At 43.0% G+C, this 18711-nt stretch overlaps 1 protein-coding gene across 10 annotated transcripts in view; it reads left to right on the plus strand.

Moving 5' to 3' along the window:
• Nucleotides 1–18711, plus strand: part of TTLL5 (tubulin tyrosine ligase like 5) — a 273548-nt gene that overhangs the window by 31728 nt on the left and 223109 nt on the right. For all 10 annotated transcript variants that reach the window (XR_006104524.1, XM_042473064.1, XM_042473053.1 and 7 more), the window contains exons 10-11: nt 2818–2919; nt 4447–4538. Coding sequence is in view for 9 of the 10 variants with exons in the window: in XM_042473064.1 (XP_042328998.1) it covers nt 2818–2919; nt 4447–4538 (194 nt within the window). In the remaining variant the exon portion in view is untranslated. The remainder of the gene's footprint in view (nt 1–2817; nt 2920–4446; nt 4539–18711) is intronic.

The following is an 18711-nucleotide window of genomic DNA, read 5'->3' on the forward strand; positions in this document are numbered from 1 at the left end:
AAGTGTCAGTCCATTATTTGGTTCCGAAAAATCCATTATAAGCACTTTCATATTTTGATTTTGTTGATGAACCCTTTGTCAATGACAATCTTATAATTTAAAGTGGATGGGGACATATCAAACTTTTTCTGCCTCCCTGCAAAAAATTAATTTGTCTTTGAAATAGTCTATCTCATATGAATCAGAATTAGCGCCAGTTGAATGTATGACATTGATGCTGGAAGCTGATACTGAAAAATCCAGTTTTACATTTCAGTACCATGGCACATGTGATTGTCTTGATGTGTAATCTGTACTTAGGACAAGAGACGGCCATGAGCACAGAATATGGAAAAATAGGATGATTTCCAGTTGGCAAAGAGGTCAGACAAGGCTGCATTTTTATCACCCTATCTCCCTAACTTGTATGTTGAACATATTCATAAAGCTGGATTTGGCTTGGAGGAAGGAGGCATGAAAACTGGGAAAAGGGATATAAACAATTTAAGATTTGCGGATGACATTATACTGTTAGCAGAAAATAGCAAAGACTTGGAAAAACTGTTAAAGTAATGGAATAAAGTGCAAAGGCAGGTTTACAGCTGAACATTAAGAAAACAAAAATAATGATCATAGATGATTTACATAACTTTGAAGTAGACAATGAAGACATTGAAATAAAGATTTTCCATATCTTGACTCAGCCATTAATCAGAATGGAGACTGCAGTCAAGAAGTCTGAAGAAGACTAAGACTTGGAAGCTGTGAAGGAACTAGACAAGATACTCAGGTGTCAAGAATTGAATATCAGAGTCAGGATTTTCTATGCCATAATAATTTGAGTTTCTACATATGTTTGTGAAAACTGGGCAGTGAAGAGAGCTAGCAGAAAGAGAATAAACTCATTTGAAATTTGTTATTGGAGGAGAATTCTAGGGATACCATGGACTGCCAAGAAAGACAAATAAATGGGTTCAAGAGCAAACCAAGCCTGAAATCTCCCTAGAAGCCAAAATGACTGAACATTATCCTAATGTTAGGGTATTGGTGATATATTGGAAATTACATAGTCGTATGCCAGGATAAAGGTCAAAGACACATGGATTTATTTGTTGTCTGCTCTGTTAAAAATAAACTTGGAAAGTGAAAACTGTAGCCTCTTCTTTTTATAAGCTTTTGTCTTATCAGTCTGTGCCTGTCTTGGTAGATGAGTTTGAAGAGAGCGTGTGAACTTCAGATAAGAATAATGTACCAGCAGGGGGTACTCATGCACAGGATTCATGGTATTTGTCTTCAAAGCCAGGTTTTCTTTGTTTGGAGTCAAAGAGAAAATTTCATTTATTAAAAAAAGTTAAGTTTTAAATAAATACCAATTTTGGCACCAAACCTCTTTCAGTAGGCATTGGTAGTTGTGCTTATGTTGAGTTAAGAAAAAAATAGAGCTGTTTTTATGGAAGCACAATGAATTGAGCAGAAAACCAAACTGAAGAGGCCCAAAAAGGAGAGGGAGTGGGAAATAAACGTGGCAGCACAACAGGCGTCAGAACTTCATAATGTTTGACAGGGCACTGCTTTCCTGTTCTCTGAGCCCCCTAGTGCTCTCTCCTTTAGTAGCCCTGCTTGCTAATTAGCACTGGCTCCACAGAGATATTTACCTTTTCTCTGCTGGATTCCTGTGGTTTCCAAAGAATTCAGGTACTTACTATGAGCCAAGGAATTCACATTACCTCATAGACTGTCTTGGGGCCAGAGCCTGTTACAGCAGCCCAGTCCCTCTCTTAGTAACCCCTTTCTGGCAGGCCCTTCACAGTGGGGAATGTAGGTAACCGAAGCGGTAGTGGAACAGCAGTTTCTCTCATGATCACTTCTCCCTCTTAATAGGAAGCAGATCAATGCTGAACTTAGGCATTTTGTATTTCTACAAAATGTCTTGATTGGCTAGGCTGGGATAAAACTGACTGCTGCAGCTGGTCTCCTAGACAACAGAGTTAAGGATGTCCTTAGTAGATATAGAAATGTCGTTAGTAGATGTTTAGAAGTGGTAAGCAAAAAGAGAATAGCCTGAAGTTGTGGCTAGTATTTGGAAGATTTGCTGAGACATTAGAATGAGATGCCCCAAGTCTGACTGACGTTTAAAAAACTATGAAAATCCTATTCACATGAATACTGACAGACCTATAGGAAATAGTATGTTGTTACCCAGGGTTGTTCAGTTTCTGGAAGGATTCATACTCCAAATTTAGTTAAGTAGTTGTTTCTGATGTGCTTGATTGTCAGATAGCTAATGACTTATAATGGTTCTTGAATTGTAATATTTCAGCAGAGGTAATGCTTCCTAGCAATTGTGAGTCTGAAAAATAGGTTTAAAGAGAAGGGGAAGGATCAATGACACATGGTTGAAAGTGCTTTGTAGAGCTAGCATGGATAGTTTGGACATTGCTTCTTCTCTTGCTTGCTTTTATTTATTAAATGGTGAAACTGACAAAAGACATTGCAGTGAGCTTGTTCCTCATTCCTTCTTCCATACTTTTCTTTGCTTACAAAGCAGAATGCTTGAATCAAAGCATCTCATATTTATATGACTATGGTCCCCCCCCCCCCATTTATTTTGGTTAATGAGTCTGCTCTCAAAAAACCTCACATTCAAATTACCATAGCAGCTCCCAGTCTGAACATTTGTGGTATGGGTAGGAGGAGGAAGCATGCAAGTCAGTTGTCAGGTCCTGATCTTGCTATTTGCATAGGTGCAAGAAATAATAACTCTTGAATAAAACATGATGGAACAATTGGTCTCCTTTGGTTTCAGTGACTGACATATTCTTGGTCCTTATTTTATAGGTTTGCAACTGTTAGATATGACCAGGGAGCAAAAAATATTAAAAACCAGTTCATGCATCTAACAAACTATAGTGTCAACAAGAAGAGTGGTGACTATGTCAGGTACTTACATTTGCTTGGAAATTCTTGAACCTTAAGTATTCACAATCATGTGTTCAAAACCACATGATTGTATATATGATTGTTTTTATTTTATTTTACAGCCAGCCCCCCTTATCCACGGATTTTTTATCCACAGAATCAAGTGTCCATGGCTTGAAAATATTCAGAAAAAGTATAAATTCCAAATAACAAACCTTGATTTTGCCATTTTACATACAGGACATAATTTTACTATTCCACTGTATTTAATGGGACTTGAGCATCCACGGATTTTGGTATCCATGGGGGGGTCCTGGAACCAAACCCCAGTGGATAACAAAGGCCCACTGTATTTCATTTTTAGGCCGCCTTCCTCCCAGAAAGGGATCCAAGAGGGCTTACAAGATAAAAACATTTTGAAAACTTTACATTAAGAATTTGAAAACAATTACAATCATTTAATTAAAGCAGTATAAAATTAATATAAAAGCTCACAAAAAGTTAAAAACATAAGTAAAACACACACTGCCTTGTCATGATTATTATATTGAAAAGCATCTCTAAATAAAAATGTATTTGCTTGCAAATGAAAGGCAAGCAGGGAGGGGGCCAGCCTAGCCTACCATGGAAGGGAGTTCCAGAGGTTAGGAGCAGCCACTGAGAAAGCTCTCTCTCGTGTCCTCATCAAGCAAGCCTGTGATGGTGCTGGGACTGAGAGAAAGGCTTCCCCTGACGATCTAGCAGTTGGTATGGGGAGATGTGATCTCGCAAATAATCTGGACCTAAGCATTATAGGGCTTTATATGTCATGACCATCACTTAGAATTGTGCCCAGAAACAAACCGGTAGCCAGTGAAGCCGTTTCAACAAGGGAGTTATATGCTCCCTATACTGAGATCAGTTAGCAGTCTAACTGGCATTTTGAACCCGCTGAAGTTTCTGAACAGTTTCCAAAGGCAGCCCCACATAGAGTGTGTTACAGTTGTGCAAATGGGATGTATTCAAGGCATGTGTCACTATATCCAGATCTGATGTCTCAAGGAATGAGCGCAGCTGGCACACTAGTGTTAGCTGTGCAGATACACTCCTGGCCACTGCTGAAACAGTGTTGTGTCCAGGAGAACATTGAAGCTGCGAGCTTGAGATTTCAGGGGAACTGTAACCTTGTCCAGCACAGGCAATGTCCCTGTTCCCTGATCTGCCTTACGACTGACCAGGAGCACTTCTGTCTTGTCTGGATTAAGTTTCAATTTGTTTGTCCTCATCCAGTCAATTACTGACAGCAGACATCGGTTCAGTACAGAAACAGCTTCCTTGGAATCAGATGTTTTTATATTTACCATTTTATTTTTACCATTATTGATATTTTTATATTTACCATTTAGGCAAGAGAAGCTGCCTCACAAAGAAGTTCAGAGCACTTCATATAATCAATCAAAAAGCATTAAAGAGAAAAGCAGACAGTTAAGGGTTAAAACAGAAATTTGAGGTAGAGTTGCATTAGGGATCCTGAGGTCAACAATGTGAAATCTGTTTCTTTGGTTTTAGTTGTGATGACCCTGAAGTGGAGGATTATGGAAACAAGTGGAGTATGAGTGCAATGTTAAGGTATCTGAAACAGGAAGGAAAAGATACGACTGGTGAGTAGAGAACAAGTTTTTCCTTCTCTAAATCTTTCCTAATGTATGTGTTGATAGATGATATAACCAGATGTAGTACATCCAATTCTCCTCTAAGATTTTCTTACAGCTCTGCTGCTTTACTTTTGACTCTCCCCCCTTTTTAATGGAAGTAGGGATTCCATTACTTCATTCTTGACTGAATATGTTTTTCTGATATGTTCCTGCTTGGCATCATCTCCTGGGAGTTGTGACTGTCTTTTGCAGTAACACTCTTGCCTATGATTTATTCTTCTAAATTAATATCTTTCATCCAAGAATTCCATACTATGTAGGAGAAATTCTTTTTTTCATGTGGCCCATTAATAACAAGGTGAATTAATAATAAAAATTTCAGTTTGTCCCTGAAGTAATGAGTTCTTAGGATTGATTGCTCATCACTACTAATGTTGACATATTTGTTTGGTGTAAGAAGGTGCTGGTTCTCTATTCTTATTTTATGCCTGTAATTATGGATTTCACATGTTCATTTAAGGATAAAGAGGAGACATGTCTGCTAGAGTTCATTTAGTTAGGAGAAAACCTAAAAGTTCTGGGGAAGTCAAAGTATGAATTGTGTAGAATAATGTGTGTTGTTTGATATTGGCCTCAATTTTGCAATAGCGAATTGGTGTCTATACAACACACATGCACATGCATGCGCACACATGGTTTTTTCAGATCAAGGCACAGTTATTTCAGTGTTCATTAAAGTCTGACATACAGAAATTGATATATTAAATATATATCTATTTGCAAGTTTGAATATGGGGAGGGGTGTTCTATAATAGGGAAGATAAATTTTTTATGAAGCTGAAAGGCTTTAGAAAGTTGTCTGAGAGTAGACATATTTTTATTCTGCTCAAGCTCACAGTGGTCAGGCTCTGTAATGAACATTTGGCATTTTCTAGAAGTTAAGGTAGTTTATGTCTTTCAGCACAGAAATGCATGAAAAAATATATATAACTGCAGATATTCAGAAAGTGCTGCAACATTCATGTATGAAAAATATTTTAAAAAATAAAGATACAAAAACATGTAAATATAGTCGGTCCTTCTTATACATGGATTTTTTATACTCGTATTCAAGCATCCACGGTTTGAAAATGTTCAAAAAAAGTATAAATTTCAAATATCAAACCTTGATTTTCCATTTTTTATAAGGGACACCATTTTGCTATGCCATTATATTTAATGGGACTTGAGCATCCACGGATTTTGTTATCCACGGGGGATCTTGGAACCAAACCCCAGCGTATAACAAGGGTCCACTGTATTTTGCTTTACAATGACACTTGGGGCATAATACAGAGGTAAACCCCAGGTTACAAATTAATATTCTTTCCGCCGCCGCTTTCATAACCCGAAAATACTTCGCAAGCCCGAAAAACCCATATGCGCTAATGGGGAAAAGCCGCGATTTCGTGTGAAATAGCGCCGAAAAGCACCAAAAATTTTTTCGTAACCCAAAAAAACCTTCGTAACCCGGAACAGTTTTTTTAAATGGATTTTTTTTTCGTAACCCGAAATTTCGTAAGGCGGCGCATTCGTATCCCGGGGTACCATGTATATATTTTCAACAAATGTTAATAAATATATATCCCAAATGTCATGAAAAGCAAAATTTTTTGTATCATTATTGAGGCAAAAATTTGTTGAGGCCAATTAGAAGATTAATTGCCTTAGGGAATTTCATTTGCTCGTCTTATTCTAGATGACAAATTGAAATGAATAAGGACCAGAACAGACCCCCAGGAAGGGATGGCTGTGAAACTGCTGAAGATAGATTGGGGCCACAGCAAATACATGCCTGGCCCAATCACCACCCCCCCCCCCAAATATGAGTGGAAAAGATCTGCTCCTATTTGGGCTCGGAAATTTGGGCACCTTTCCTGGCCCCACCACAGCCCCAGAGCAGCTTCAAGGCGTTGTGGCAGTGTGCGGTCTGCTTGAAGCTGTCCATGTCGGGGCAGCTGGCTGGCTTCTGGGTGGCTTCTAGGTGACTTTGAAGTTGTGATGTAAGCACCACACTCCCAAAACACCCACGCAGCCTTTAAAAACTAACGGGCCATCTGTATTGGCCCTAAATAATAGAATCTTGTTTTCTTTGTGGTCTCAGTGATTGTCAAACATATAGGCTTTTCTTTGTCCAGAGTCTCAGCTGGAATAGACTTGAGTAGAGTTTTGGCAGAAGCTACTTCTCTGTTTCCTCATGTATACCCTAGTGCCTTCTCTTTAATTCATTTTGGTCCACCACATGAGCAGGATCTGGAGGAACATTCTCTGAGGCTGAAGATAACAATCCGTGACACATGGGTTTATCCTTGTGCCAACCAGGTCAGGCAGGTTCTCAAAATTCCAAGCTGTTAAAACTGTTGCCTCTCCCTCACATTCTTAACTTCCTGCTAAACTAGTCAGATGGTAAGCCCTCTCTCCTTTAAATCAATGAAAATATCAATAAAATTTTAAAAGTTAGAGAAATTAGAGGAATCCTGTGTCCAGTTCTGGGCACCACAGTTCAAAAAGGATGTTGACAAACTGGAGTGTGTTCTGAGGAGGGCAACCAAATGGTAATGGATCTGGAAACCATGCCTTATGAAGAGAGACTTAGGAGCTGGGTATGTTTAGCCTGGAGAAGAGAGTGTTTAAGGAGTGACATGATAGCCCTATTTAAGAAGTTGAAGGGATTTCATATTGAACTGGATGGCTCTTATGATCTCTTCCAATTCTATGATTATATGGGGCGGTACAGATGGCAATAGTGCACCGTACTGGCGCCGTACTAGGTGAAAGGACCGCAGCAACCGCACAGCTTTAGGGCAGTCTTGTTTCGCCACTCAGATCATTTTAAAAAGTTTATTTAAAAGGTATTACTTACTTGGATTTACAATCGACCCTTCTTACATGGATTTTACATGGATTCAGCATCCGTGGTTTGAAAATGTTCCAAAAAATATAAATTTCAAATGTCAAACCTTCATTTTCCATTTTTTTATAAGGGATATTATTTTGCTATGTCATTATATTTCTAATACATGGGATCCCTGTGTTACCTTCAGGGGAGTCAATTCAAGGAGATTCAGTAGGTCAGAGGAAGTCTCATATATTGGCAAGAGTGTTGCAATATATGCAATCTAAGATGAGAGCTCCCTGTACCTGAAATTTTTTTTAAAAAATATTAGAGTATGAATGAGAAAATCCATTGGGTTTAAAAGATTCACTAATGATAGAAAAAATTATATTGGGTTTGAGAAAGAATTGATGAAGCAATTATAAATTCCATTGATCGATGATCCGTATCAGCGGTGGTTCTGAATTTGGCTCTTCCCAGGAAGAGGACACGACTCTTAAAGATGTAGATGAAAAGATAATTGGTTTGTCTCTAGCAGAGCCCACAAAGCTTCCGGTCTGGCGATTAGAGTGTCTATGGCTGCTTCAATGTTCCAAGACCAAGGAAATATAATAATAAACTGTTTATTTGTATCTCGCTTTTCCTTGTGCAGATCAAAGCGGGTTACAGCAAGTACAGTAATGTACAAAATTTTACAAACAGTATGCAGACAATAAAACACCACAAATGCAATAAACAGGTTAAAAACAAGCTAAAAAATTACAGAATTAAAAAGGATGTTGTGGGTACAAGATATTCTTGACACAGAAAATGTGAGCCCGCTCATGGCAGATATTGTTGAACAGGTTTAGATAAACTACATCAGATGTGGCAGATGTCAGTTATGATGCACAGCTTATTCAACCAGGGCAACTGCAGCGTTTGCATAGGAAAGCAATTTGATTTGGCTGAGACATTGGGATGTTGATTACAAGGCTGGAACTAATTGAGAAGGCTCTGAGTAAAGTGTTTACTATAGTCAGCCCTCCATATCAGTGGGCTTGCATCTGTGGTTTGGAGCATCCATGGATGGTCCTGTCCCCATTCTCTCCAATGATGTCGCGTGCATAGGGCCGCACTTATAGTTCGCCAACTATAATGGACTTGAGATCCTGCTGTATTTGGCATCCATGAGGGGTCTGGAATGGAACCTCCATGGATATCAAGGTTGACTGTAGAGGAAAAGACCAAAAAATAAAAAAAAAAAAATAAAAAAAAAAGTCTTGCCAACAACTCATAGAGAAAAAGTGGTCAGGAAAGTTTTACAGAAAAACCTTATTACTTTAATGGAGGAAGACATGTTCAGAGACACCAAGGATTTTAGATCTTTCAAGCCTCAATGGAACAGGTCAGATTTTTCAGATCAAACAGCAGAATGAACAGCAATTAGGAAAGGTAATAGCGTTGGAAAGTCACAGTACTGGCTCAAGGAAGATACTGGTGGGAGGAAGACGTATTCATTTTGATAACCTATGGCAGGGGTCGGCAACCCCGGCCCGTGGGCCGGATGCGGCCCGCGGGCGCCTTTCTGCCAGCCCCCCTCCCATCCTGCCGCCGAAATCGCCCGCCGATTTTGGCCGCTCCGGCCGCCATTTTGCCTTTCTGAAGGGCAAAATGGCGGCGCCCATTAGGAGGCCCGATGCGCCTATGAGCCCTGAATCGGGGCTTCAGCAGCCGCACCAGGCCGCTGGGAGGCCCGATGCGGCCTCTGGAGCCCTGAATCGGGGCTTCAAGCAGCCGCACCGGCCCCTGGGAGGCCCGATCGGCCCTCTGGAGCCCTGAAACGGGGCTTCACAGCCGCACGGGCCCCTGGAGGCCCATGCGGCCTCTGGAGCCCTGAATCAGGGCTTCAAGCACCGCACCGGGCTCCTGGGAGGCCCGATGCGGCCTCTGGATCCCTGAATCGGGCTCCAGGAGCTGCACCGGGCCTTCAAATGGGCGCCGCCCACCTCCCTTCCTAGCCCCGCCACCTCCCTCCGCTCCGGCCCTGCCTCCGTCCTCCCTCCTATAAATGGAGGGGTGGGGGGGGAAGGAGGAGGAGGCAGAGAGAAGGAGGGAGGGAGGAGGGAGGGAGGGAGGGGAGGAGAGAGACAGACAGAAAGGGTGGTGGGTGGGAGGGAGAGAGAGAGAAGAAGAAGAAAAGGTGAGAGGGAGAGGAGAGGGAGGGAGCCAGGAGAGAGAGAGAAGAATCGGTGGTGGGAGGGAGAGAGAGAGAGGGAGGGAGAGGAGAAGAGAGAGAGAAAGGGTTAGTAGGGGAGGAGGAAGGAAGGGAGAGAAAGAAGAAAGAAAAAGAACACAACAGACGAAGAAAGAAAGAAAGAAATATTGCTCTTATTATGTTTGTTATCCTCATTGCAAAATCCCCCCACATGGACTTGCTTTGCTCTTTGGTGGGTTTGAGCAGTGGCATGCATTTTTTTGCTGTTTTTGGGCCTTGCCTAGTAGCTTCCATTCTTACAAAATATTGCTCTTATTATTGTTGTTTGTTATCCTTTGGTATCCTCTTTGCAAAGCCCCCCACATGTGACTTGCTTGCTCTTTTGTGGGTTGAGACAGTGGCATGCATTTTTTGCTGTTTGTGGCCTTGCCTAGTCGCTTCCATTCTTACAAATATTGCTCTTATATTGTTGTTGTTTATCCTTTGGTATCCCTCTTTGCAAAAGCCCCCCACATGGACTTGCTTGCTCTTTTGTGGGTTGAGACAGTGGCATGCATTTTTGCTGTTTTGTGGCCTTGCCTAGTCGCTTCCATTCTTACAATATTGCTCTTATTATGTTGTTGTTATCCTTTGGTATCCTCTTTGCAAAAGCCCCCCACAGGACTTGCTTGCTCTTTGTGGGTTGAGACAGTGGCATGCATTTTTTGTGCTGTTTTGTGGCCTTGCCTAGTCGCTTACACTTCTTACAAATATTGCTCTTATTATGTTGTTGGTTATCCTTTGGTATCCTCTTTGCAAAATCCCCCCACATGGACTTGCTTGCTCTTTTCTGGGTTGAGACAGTGTGCATGCGTTTTTCCTGTGTTAGGCATTGCGTCCCTAGTAGCTTCTTGCAATATTATGCAGCTCCGCCCCTGGAGGGTGGAAACCCCCCCTGACATGTGGCTCCACCCTGAGGGTGGAAGCTCCGCCCTAGCATGTGGCTCCGCCCCAGAGGGTGGAAGCTCCACCCCCATGTGCGGCTTCGCCCCCGGAGGGTGGAAGCTCCACCCTCCGGCTTCGGCCCCCCAGTTGTCTGAGGGACAGCAACCCGGCCCCCGGCTCAAAAAGGTGCCTACCCTGACCTATGGTAACATAACATCAAACAAATATGTGTCAGAGATTGTAAATACAGGTTGCAAAATTCAATTTCAAGAAAGACCAAAAAGAAGATTTCTTCCTTCACCACGATCAAAAGGATTTAGAAAAAGACAGATTGTGCAAAAAGAGGTCAGGCATCTATTCATCTATTAGATATTAATCGATAAAGGATGACTGACTGACTACTAGTCTATTCTTTATTTTTCATGGTATCCAAACACAATGGCGAAAGTATACACACCAATTTTGCATCTAAAATATCTGTTTGTCCAGTACAAAAATTCAAAATGGAAACTTTACAAACAATTTTGAACAGTTTGGGATGGATGAGTTATTGTTATCTGTAGATTTGTGAAAAGTATATCTACACTTATCAGTGAATCCAGGCTGCAGGAGATTTCCCATTTGATTCAAAGGTCAACTTTTAAAGTTCAGGGCTGTGCCATTTGGCCTAGCATCAGCTCCAACAATTTCACTGAAGTTTTGGCACATACCTGAGACAACACAAGTGTATCTATATCCTATTTAGACAACATCTTAGTGAAGAAGAAGATCAAGAAAAAAAATATGCTAGCTCTCAAGAGGTCAGTTCTCTGTCTGGAGGATCTTGGATTCATAGTAATGGTAAGAGTTACCTGAATCTGATAAAATAATAACTCATTTAGATGCACAAACGGGCACAGAGAAAGCTTATGTTTGTCCTGCCAGAGAGAAAAATAAAAATAAGGAATATGATAAGGAACTAATTCAGAGAACCCCAGCAAATGTAATGTACTTAGCAAAAGTACTAAGTGTGTTGACATAAATGATCCAGTTGGTGCCTTGGGCAAGATTCATAACAAAAAATTTTCATTCTATCAGAACTGTTGGTTGAGGGACAGATTTTCCACGAGCGGGTTTTTTGCCCCAGAGAAAACAATTGAGAACAATGAATGCCGATGTTTTTGGCTGCAAAGTCCATGGTGAAGGTTAGCAGAGAGAATGATGCATAAAAACTTATTAGAGATGTGAGCAGTGAAATGGGCTCTGGTTTCTTTTGAAGTATTGAATAAAATGTACAAATTTGCATAGACAATGTGGCAATAAAAACTTACTTGTGCAATCAGGGAGGTTCACATTCTCAAGCATTGACAGTGGCATCAACAAGAATATTGAGGTGGACGAGTTCATCCAGTCCAACCACCTACCATGCAGGAACCTTTAGTCAAAGCATTCCCAACAGATGGTCGTCCAGCCTACGTTTATACTCCAAAGAAGGAGTCTCCACCGCACTTCGAGGGAGTGAGTTCCACTGTTGAACAGCTCATACTGTCAGGAAGTTCCTCCTAATGTTTAGGTGGAATCTTTTCCTGTAGCTGTGTATCCATTGTTCCGGGTCGTATTCCTGGTAGAATACAGTGGCACTGTTATTTCCCAGTAGATAAGACCCCACAATCCTATAGTTTGGGTTATATGCCTTCCACTCACTCCAGATAGGCAGGAAGTAAAAAGAGATACCTTCTGGTGACCTCACGTGGGGTGACTAACCCTAGAAGCCAGTCTTGCCTGCCTATCACTCCAGTAGGATGGGTTTGCTGTTGCTCTGCAACTTCTTCGCTACATCCCAACCACTCGGAGGACATTTTCCATAGCTGCCCCAGCCCTTTGGAACGCGCTGCCCACAGAGCTCCGCTCGTCTACTACCCTGGCCCAATTAGGAAGGATCTTAAAACCTTCCATTCCAACAGGCATTCCCCGAATAAATATCCTGTGGGCCTCCCTCCTCTTCCTCCGTGGCCAAGAGGTTGGGCTATGGGGCTTTTTTGCTTGTTTATTTTAATCTGTGTATTTTAAATTGACTGTTAATTGTGTTTTAATCTGTTGTAAGCCCGCCCTGACATAGGAAGGGCGGCATATAAATAAAAATTTTTTATTTATTATTTTATTACATCCACTCCAGTACTTTTCCTTCTCTTCGTTTCTCTTGCTGCCTTGGAAAGATGAAGAAAGATTTAATATGGCAGTGCTCCAGGATTGGATAAAGGTCTTGGCTTTGCTATGACTCTCCCTCTCCTCCAAAGCTGCCCCTTTCATGGTGGGGAGCACAGGGGATTTCTGCAAACAGCTTACAGCACACGGGAACCGTGGGAACAGATGATGAGGGTATCATCATCTCCACATCACCTCTGCCCAGCCTATCAGGGCCAGGGATTGGGTAGGCAGCGGGCCAGAAGTTATGGAAACTTCCCTTCTCAGCATCTCACCCCAGCCCGTTTAGGGCCAGGGTTCAGAGGACAGGCCAGCCAAAAGTCACGGGAAAGAGTTTTCTCTACAGCACCTCTCCAGCTTTAAACAGGGCCAAGGTCAGAGAGGCAAGCCAGCCAGAAGACACAGGAAAAGGGTGAATACCAGGTGCCCTCTCTCTCCATCCACCAAGCAACCTTTGCAAAATCTAAGGCCCTTACTCAGGGCAGGCATGTGCCAAGAGCCCGCCATTGCAGGCACTAGGCCGCATAAGGTTTGGAACCCTGCCACCATAGGGCAGATGAGGGGATAAGCTCTTAGTCTTCCCCTTCCTCCCATTCTGGCCCCAATAGCACCCTATCGGGTGTGGGAGGGCTTATTGCACCAGGGAAACACATGGTGGTGTCGCCAGGGCTCCTGCACATCCTTTGAATTCTTATATTGAGATGGTGTGGAGGAGGCAGAGGACTCCTCCTCTGGCATGTACAGCTGCCATCTTGGCCGCATGGCTGTAAAGTAACTAGACAGGGCCCGCAGGAGCTGAAGCTTCCAACTCTAAAATGGTCTTTTTTGGCTGTCACAGAGCAATCCCACAAAAATCAGAAAATGGCTTCATGCCCTCACCAGAGGGAGCATGGCCCCTGCCAACCCACTTCCAAACAGAGGCGGGAGGGCCATTTGTTGGTATGCTTTAATTGAGAGTTCCTGCTTGGCATAATGGAGTTTGATTGGATGGCCCTTGAGGTCTTCTTCCAACTCTAGGATTCTATGATTTTTCTAGAGAGCACGTGGATAAAAAATCCCCTGCATTACCTCCCCCCCCCCCCCCCCAAAAAAAGGGGTGTGGACACTTCTAATATGTATGGTGAGAGAGTTCCTTATACCCCCAATTGTCTTAGGCTGCCTCATATCTGGCACTCCTGAGGAGAACAATTGGGACCCTTGGCCTCTCCTTTCCATCAGAGATGATCGTTTCTTCTCAGGATCCAGACATATCTCAGATAAATGGGGAGCCACGCCCCACAGCAGCCCCCTCTGCCCTCCCAGCTACCTATGCAAATGGGAAGGGATTTTGAGGACCAAGCCAACGCTATAATCCACCATCTTTGCGGAGAGAAAGGCAAGCCAGCTCCATCAAGCCTTGCCTGAAAAAAGAAGGCCTCCCTCCATGCATCATCAAGAGGAAGAGAAAGCAAGCCCTCACATCAGGCCTTGTCCTGAAATGAAGAAGGCCCTCCCTCCATGCATCATCAACAGGAAGAGAAAGGCAAGCCAGCTCCATCAGCCTTGCCTGAAAAGAAGAAGAGCCCCTCTCTATCCACCATCTTGAGGAGAGAAAGGCAAGCCAGCTCCATCAGGCCTTACCTGAAAAGAAGAAGATGCTCCTTCTATCCACCATCTTGAGGAAGAGAAAGGCATGCCAGCTCCAACAGGCCTCCAAGGGAGAGCAGATCTGCTGGACTTTTCCCCTTCCCCTACTGCCATCCCCTCCCTTTTGTTCTTGTCTTTTTTAGATTGTAAGCCTGAGGTTAGGAAATGTCAATTAACAAATTGTAAGCTGCTTGATAGCCTTGGCTGAAGAGCGGGGTATAAATATTATTATTTATTTATTTATTTATTGCAGCCAGGCTACTATAAAGCCTGCCTGAGACAAAGGGCTAAGCTTGTAAACCCCAGCTTGAAGTTGGGGCTGTTTTCAAACATAAATAAAACAAAATGCCCTGAATATCAGAGCTACACTACAGGCCATATACAGTTATCTACCCATAATTACAAATGGTATTCAGTTTCTGCTAACCCAGGAGCATTTCCTCACAGCCTGGAAGGAACTTCTGCCCAGGCAGCCTCCCCTTGAAGGGCAAATAAATAGAGAGGAAGCCCCCACAGCAACAGGCTAGAGGCTCAGATTTACAAGAGATACTGGTTAACTTTTTCTGGTGTTCATTTTATTACTGTTTGTCCATGGAGATTTGATTCTCCACTAATTTCTTCCTCCTCAGGGTTTGTGCTGTTTTTCGGCTCATCCTCCCTTTCTTTTTACCAGGACAGAGATGCCTAGAGAGGGGCCAGCCATAAAACCACATGATGACTTTTTCTTCCCTCCTCATGGGCCTCCATCCCTGCCTGCATTAGGGCCAGAGCCTTTTGCCTTAGCTGGGAACTGCCTGACACACAAATGAACACATAGTGTTAACCTCCCTTGTGCAAACGGGTGTCAGCCTTATCATTTCCCAATAAGACATAACCTTTAACAATACAGATTTGTTTAAAGTCTAATAAACAGGGGACTCAAACAAGGAGAGAGATACTTCCCTCCTCTGGTCACTCAGTGGCTCTTAATAACTACACACATTTGACGATCTTTGAGAAAACATCTTAAATGGGGTGATAGATATATATTGGATTAATGTGACCAGTCAAGCTCCACTTTATGGTCACTTTAAGCAAGAAACCATAACAGGTTCCATGAATACAGGGGGTTAACAAAAATTCTTAATCGGAAACAGACAAACAGCCTCTTCCTTAGTTTTTTGTGGGTTTTTTGGGCTATGTGGCCATGTTCTAGCAGAGTTTCTTTTGACGTTTGCCAGCACTGTGGCAGACATCTTCAGAGATATTTGCCTGGAAAGGACTTGGCATATATATGTGGTGACCTGGAAAGGCAGGAGTGATTTGCAGTATAGTGTGTTGCTAATTGCATTCCTCAGAGTGTGAGGGTCTGCACAAGAGGATTAATGTCTGCTTGATTAGTGCTCACTGTCTGCTAGGAAACCCTTGACCCTGGGATATTCTCATTTGCATTGTTGAGTCTTTATCTTCGGTTTTCAGATTGGTAGCCAAACCTTGTTTACTTAAGGGATTCCTCTTTCCTGTTGAAATTGTCCAGGTGTTTGTGGATTTCAGTGGCTTCCATGGCATCTTGACATGGTAGTGGATGGCATGGTCCAGAATTTCAGTGTTTTCAAACAGTATTTTATGCCCAGGATGGTTGTGGCATGTTCTGCTACTGCTGATTTTTCTGGCGGCCAGTCCTGCAATGTCTCTCGTTTCCTTGATTCTTGTTTGCACACTGCCTCTTCTCCATCCCAGAGAAACCCCCCTTCCCCTCATGAGTGTTTTAAACAATAAGATCAGGTTTTCTTCTAAGGGGTTGCTTCAAAGCCCATACAGGCATCCTGTAGAGCCCTCAGGAGATCTGCCAGAAAGAAAACACAGTTACATCTTACCTAGTCTAAATAGTTACATTTTAAATAAGAATGCCTGCTGATGGGCTTGCATTCAACTGGTCCCTGGCTTGGTTAGACCTATTGTGAAAAGGTCTATTAGGCATGGTGATCAATTGGGTTCAAGGCCATGAAGGTATGCTGCCAATCTCTTTCTTTAGTTGGTCTCAAGGTCTTACAAGATTCCTTGCATACTATGTTATAAGGTTAGCCACTGTGTGGGTGAGTGTCTTATCCCTGATGGGTTTTCATGGGAAGGTCTGGTCCAACAACACCATTGTCCACTGCCTTCTTCTGAGGCGGGAAAAATGGACTTCCTAGTGCCTATGCCTTGTTTTCTGCTAGCACACATATTCAGATCTATTATTACCATAACAGCTGCATAGAGGGAGTCAACAGCCAGCCATCTGTATACCCACACTTGTGTGTGTGTGGGTTATTAAAAAAAAACCAAACATTGATTTTACTATTTTATATAAGGGACTCCATTTTACTATGTCATTAATTTTTATGGGACTTGAGCTTCCATGGATTTGGTATCCATGGAAAGTCCTGAAACCAAACTCCAGTGGATATCAAGGGCTCACAGTACTATTTAAAATGTAAGTTTTTTTCCTTTGAAAGATCTTTTGTGTAGAGAATTTCTTCCCCTTGAAATTAGATACCAGAAGTTATCCTTGCCAAGTCTCCTTCTTTCGGCCCTCGCTTCTCCATATCTTCAATCTCTCCCTCTCTTACAGGCTCCTTCCCGTCAGACTTCAAACATGCTCTCATTTCCCAATTCTGAAAAAAACCTCTCTTGACCCCTCCTCTTCATCTAGCTATTGTCCAATTTCTCTTCTCCTTTCTTTCTAAGGTTTTGGAATGGTTGTTTATTCTTGCTGTCTCGAGTTTCTGAAGCCAACCCATTCTTGATCCCTTTCAGTCTGGTTTCCCCCGCCCAAGGCATTCTACAGAGACAGCTCTGACTAAGATCTTGAATGGCCTTTTACGGGCCAAGGCTAATGGCCTTTATCTGGCTCATCCTTCTTGATCTGTCTGCAGCCTTTGACACACGTTGATCACTGTCTTCTAGTTGATATACTTTGACTTGGGTTCTCAGATTCTGTTCTTGACTGGTTGAGATGTTATTTGTCAGGATGATCTTTTGCAGTGGCACAAGTGGCTCAAATTCATCCTCTGTTAGGGCTCTGTTCTGGGTCCCCTTCTATTTTCTCTCTACACACTGTCTTAGGAAAACACATTAGCTCTTTGGTTTTTCCTACCATCTGTACGCCGACGACACCCAGTTGTATCTTTCCTTCCCCGCCCCTGACCTTTCTCCAAGGCTGAACAGCAATGCGTCTTGTCTCACAGCTATCTCGCAGTGGATGCGCCATCGGCGTTTGAAGCTCAGCATGTCCAGACGGAGCTTCTTGTCTTTCCTCCTAAGTCCACCCTTCCACACTCCTTTTCTCTCTGTGAACAACACTTCTATTCAACCAGTCAGCAAGCCCGAGTCTTGGTTTTATCTTTGACTCTTCTCTGTCAGGTATCCTTCAGACCAGACACGGCCAAGGCTTGTAGATTCCTTTTGTACAATATTGCCAAAATCCGACCATTCTTTCCGACTCTACTTCCAAGATCCTGGTCCATGCTTATTGATCCACGACTTGATTACTGTAACACCCTTCTGGCAGGCTTCCTCTTTCTCATCACTCCATCCTTTAATTTCTGACCAGCATTCAGCTGCACGCTTTATCACATCCACCCACCGCTCTGACACAATCTCTCCTTTGCTGGCATCCCTTCACTGGCTCCCCCTCCCTTTCCGCATCAGTATAAGCTCCTGCTGTCCACGTTAAAAGCCCTCCAGGGGCGGCCCCCTTACTTATCAGACATTCTTTCTCCTCACCTTCCCACGGGCCCTCCGTTCTGGTTGTCAAGGTCTACTGTCCCAGCCCAAGGATGTCCCTCTGCCCCATCTCGGATTCACCCCTTTTCACTCGCTGCCCCTCACTCCTGGAACCTTCTTCCCCCCCGAACAAGAGCCATCACTTCTTTAACCAGCTTCAAAACGGAGTTGAGGACCGTCCTGTTCAGAGAAGCGTTCCCAGGCCTTGCATAATTGTCGCTTGCCTCCCTGGATGAAGATTAACCATCCATTATGAAGCCAAGCCTTCCCTCCAGTCCATCTGCCTTGGTCCAGGCCTTGGAAGTAGAGAGGAACTGCTGGACCTCATCCCCTTCCCCACCACTACTCCCTTCTCCTTTTGTGTAGTGTCTTTTTAGATTGTAAGCCTGAGGGCAGGGAAATGTCTAATTAAAAAGACTGTATGTACAGCGCTGTGTAAATTTACAGCGCTTTATAAATAAAGGTTAATAATAATAATAAAGACCTCTGTTACCATTTCATGACTCTGTAATCAGCAGTTAGTTCAGCTGGGAGACCCCTCAGCCTCCCTATAGGTTGATGATAGTCTGCTACATGGAGTTGGGCTATTTTTTAAGTCTCTAGACAAGTTCTTCCTCAGATGAAAT

The sequence above is a fragment of the Sceloporus undulatus genome, chromosome 1 (assembly GCF_019175285.1).
Source record: "Sceloporus undulatus isolate JIND9_A2432 ecotype Alabama chromosome 1, SceUnd_v1.1, whole genome shotgun sequence".
In the NCBI taxonomy this organism is placed as follows: Eukaryota; Metazoa; Chordata; class Lepidosauria; order Squamata; family Phrynosomatidae; genus Sceloporus; species Sceloporus undulatus.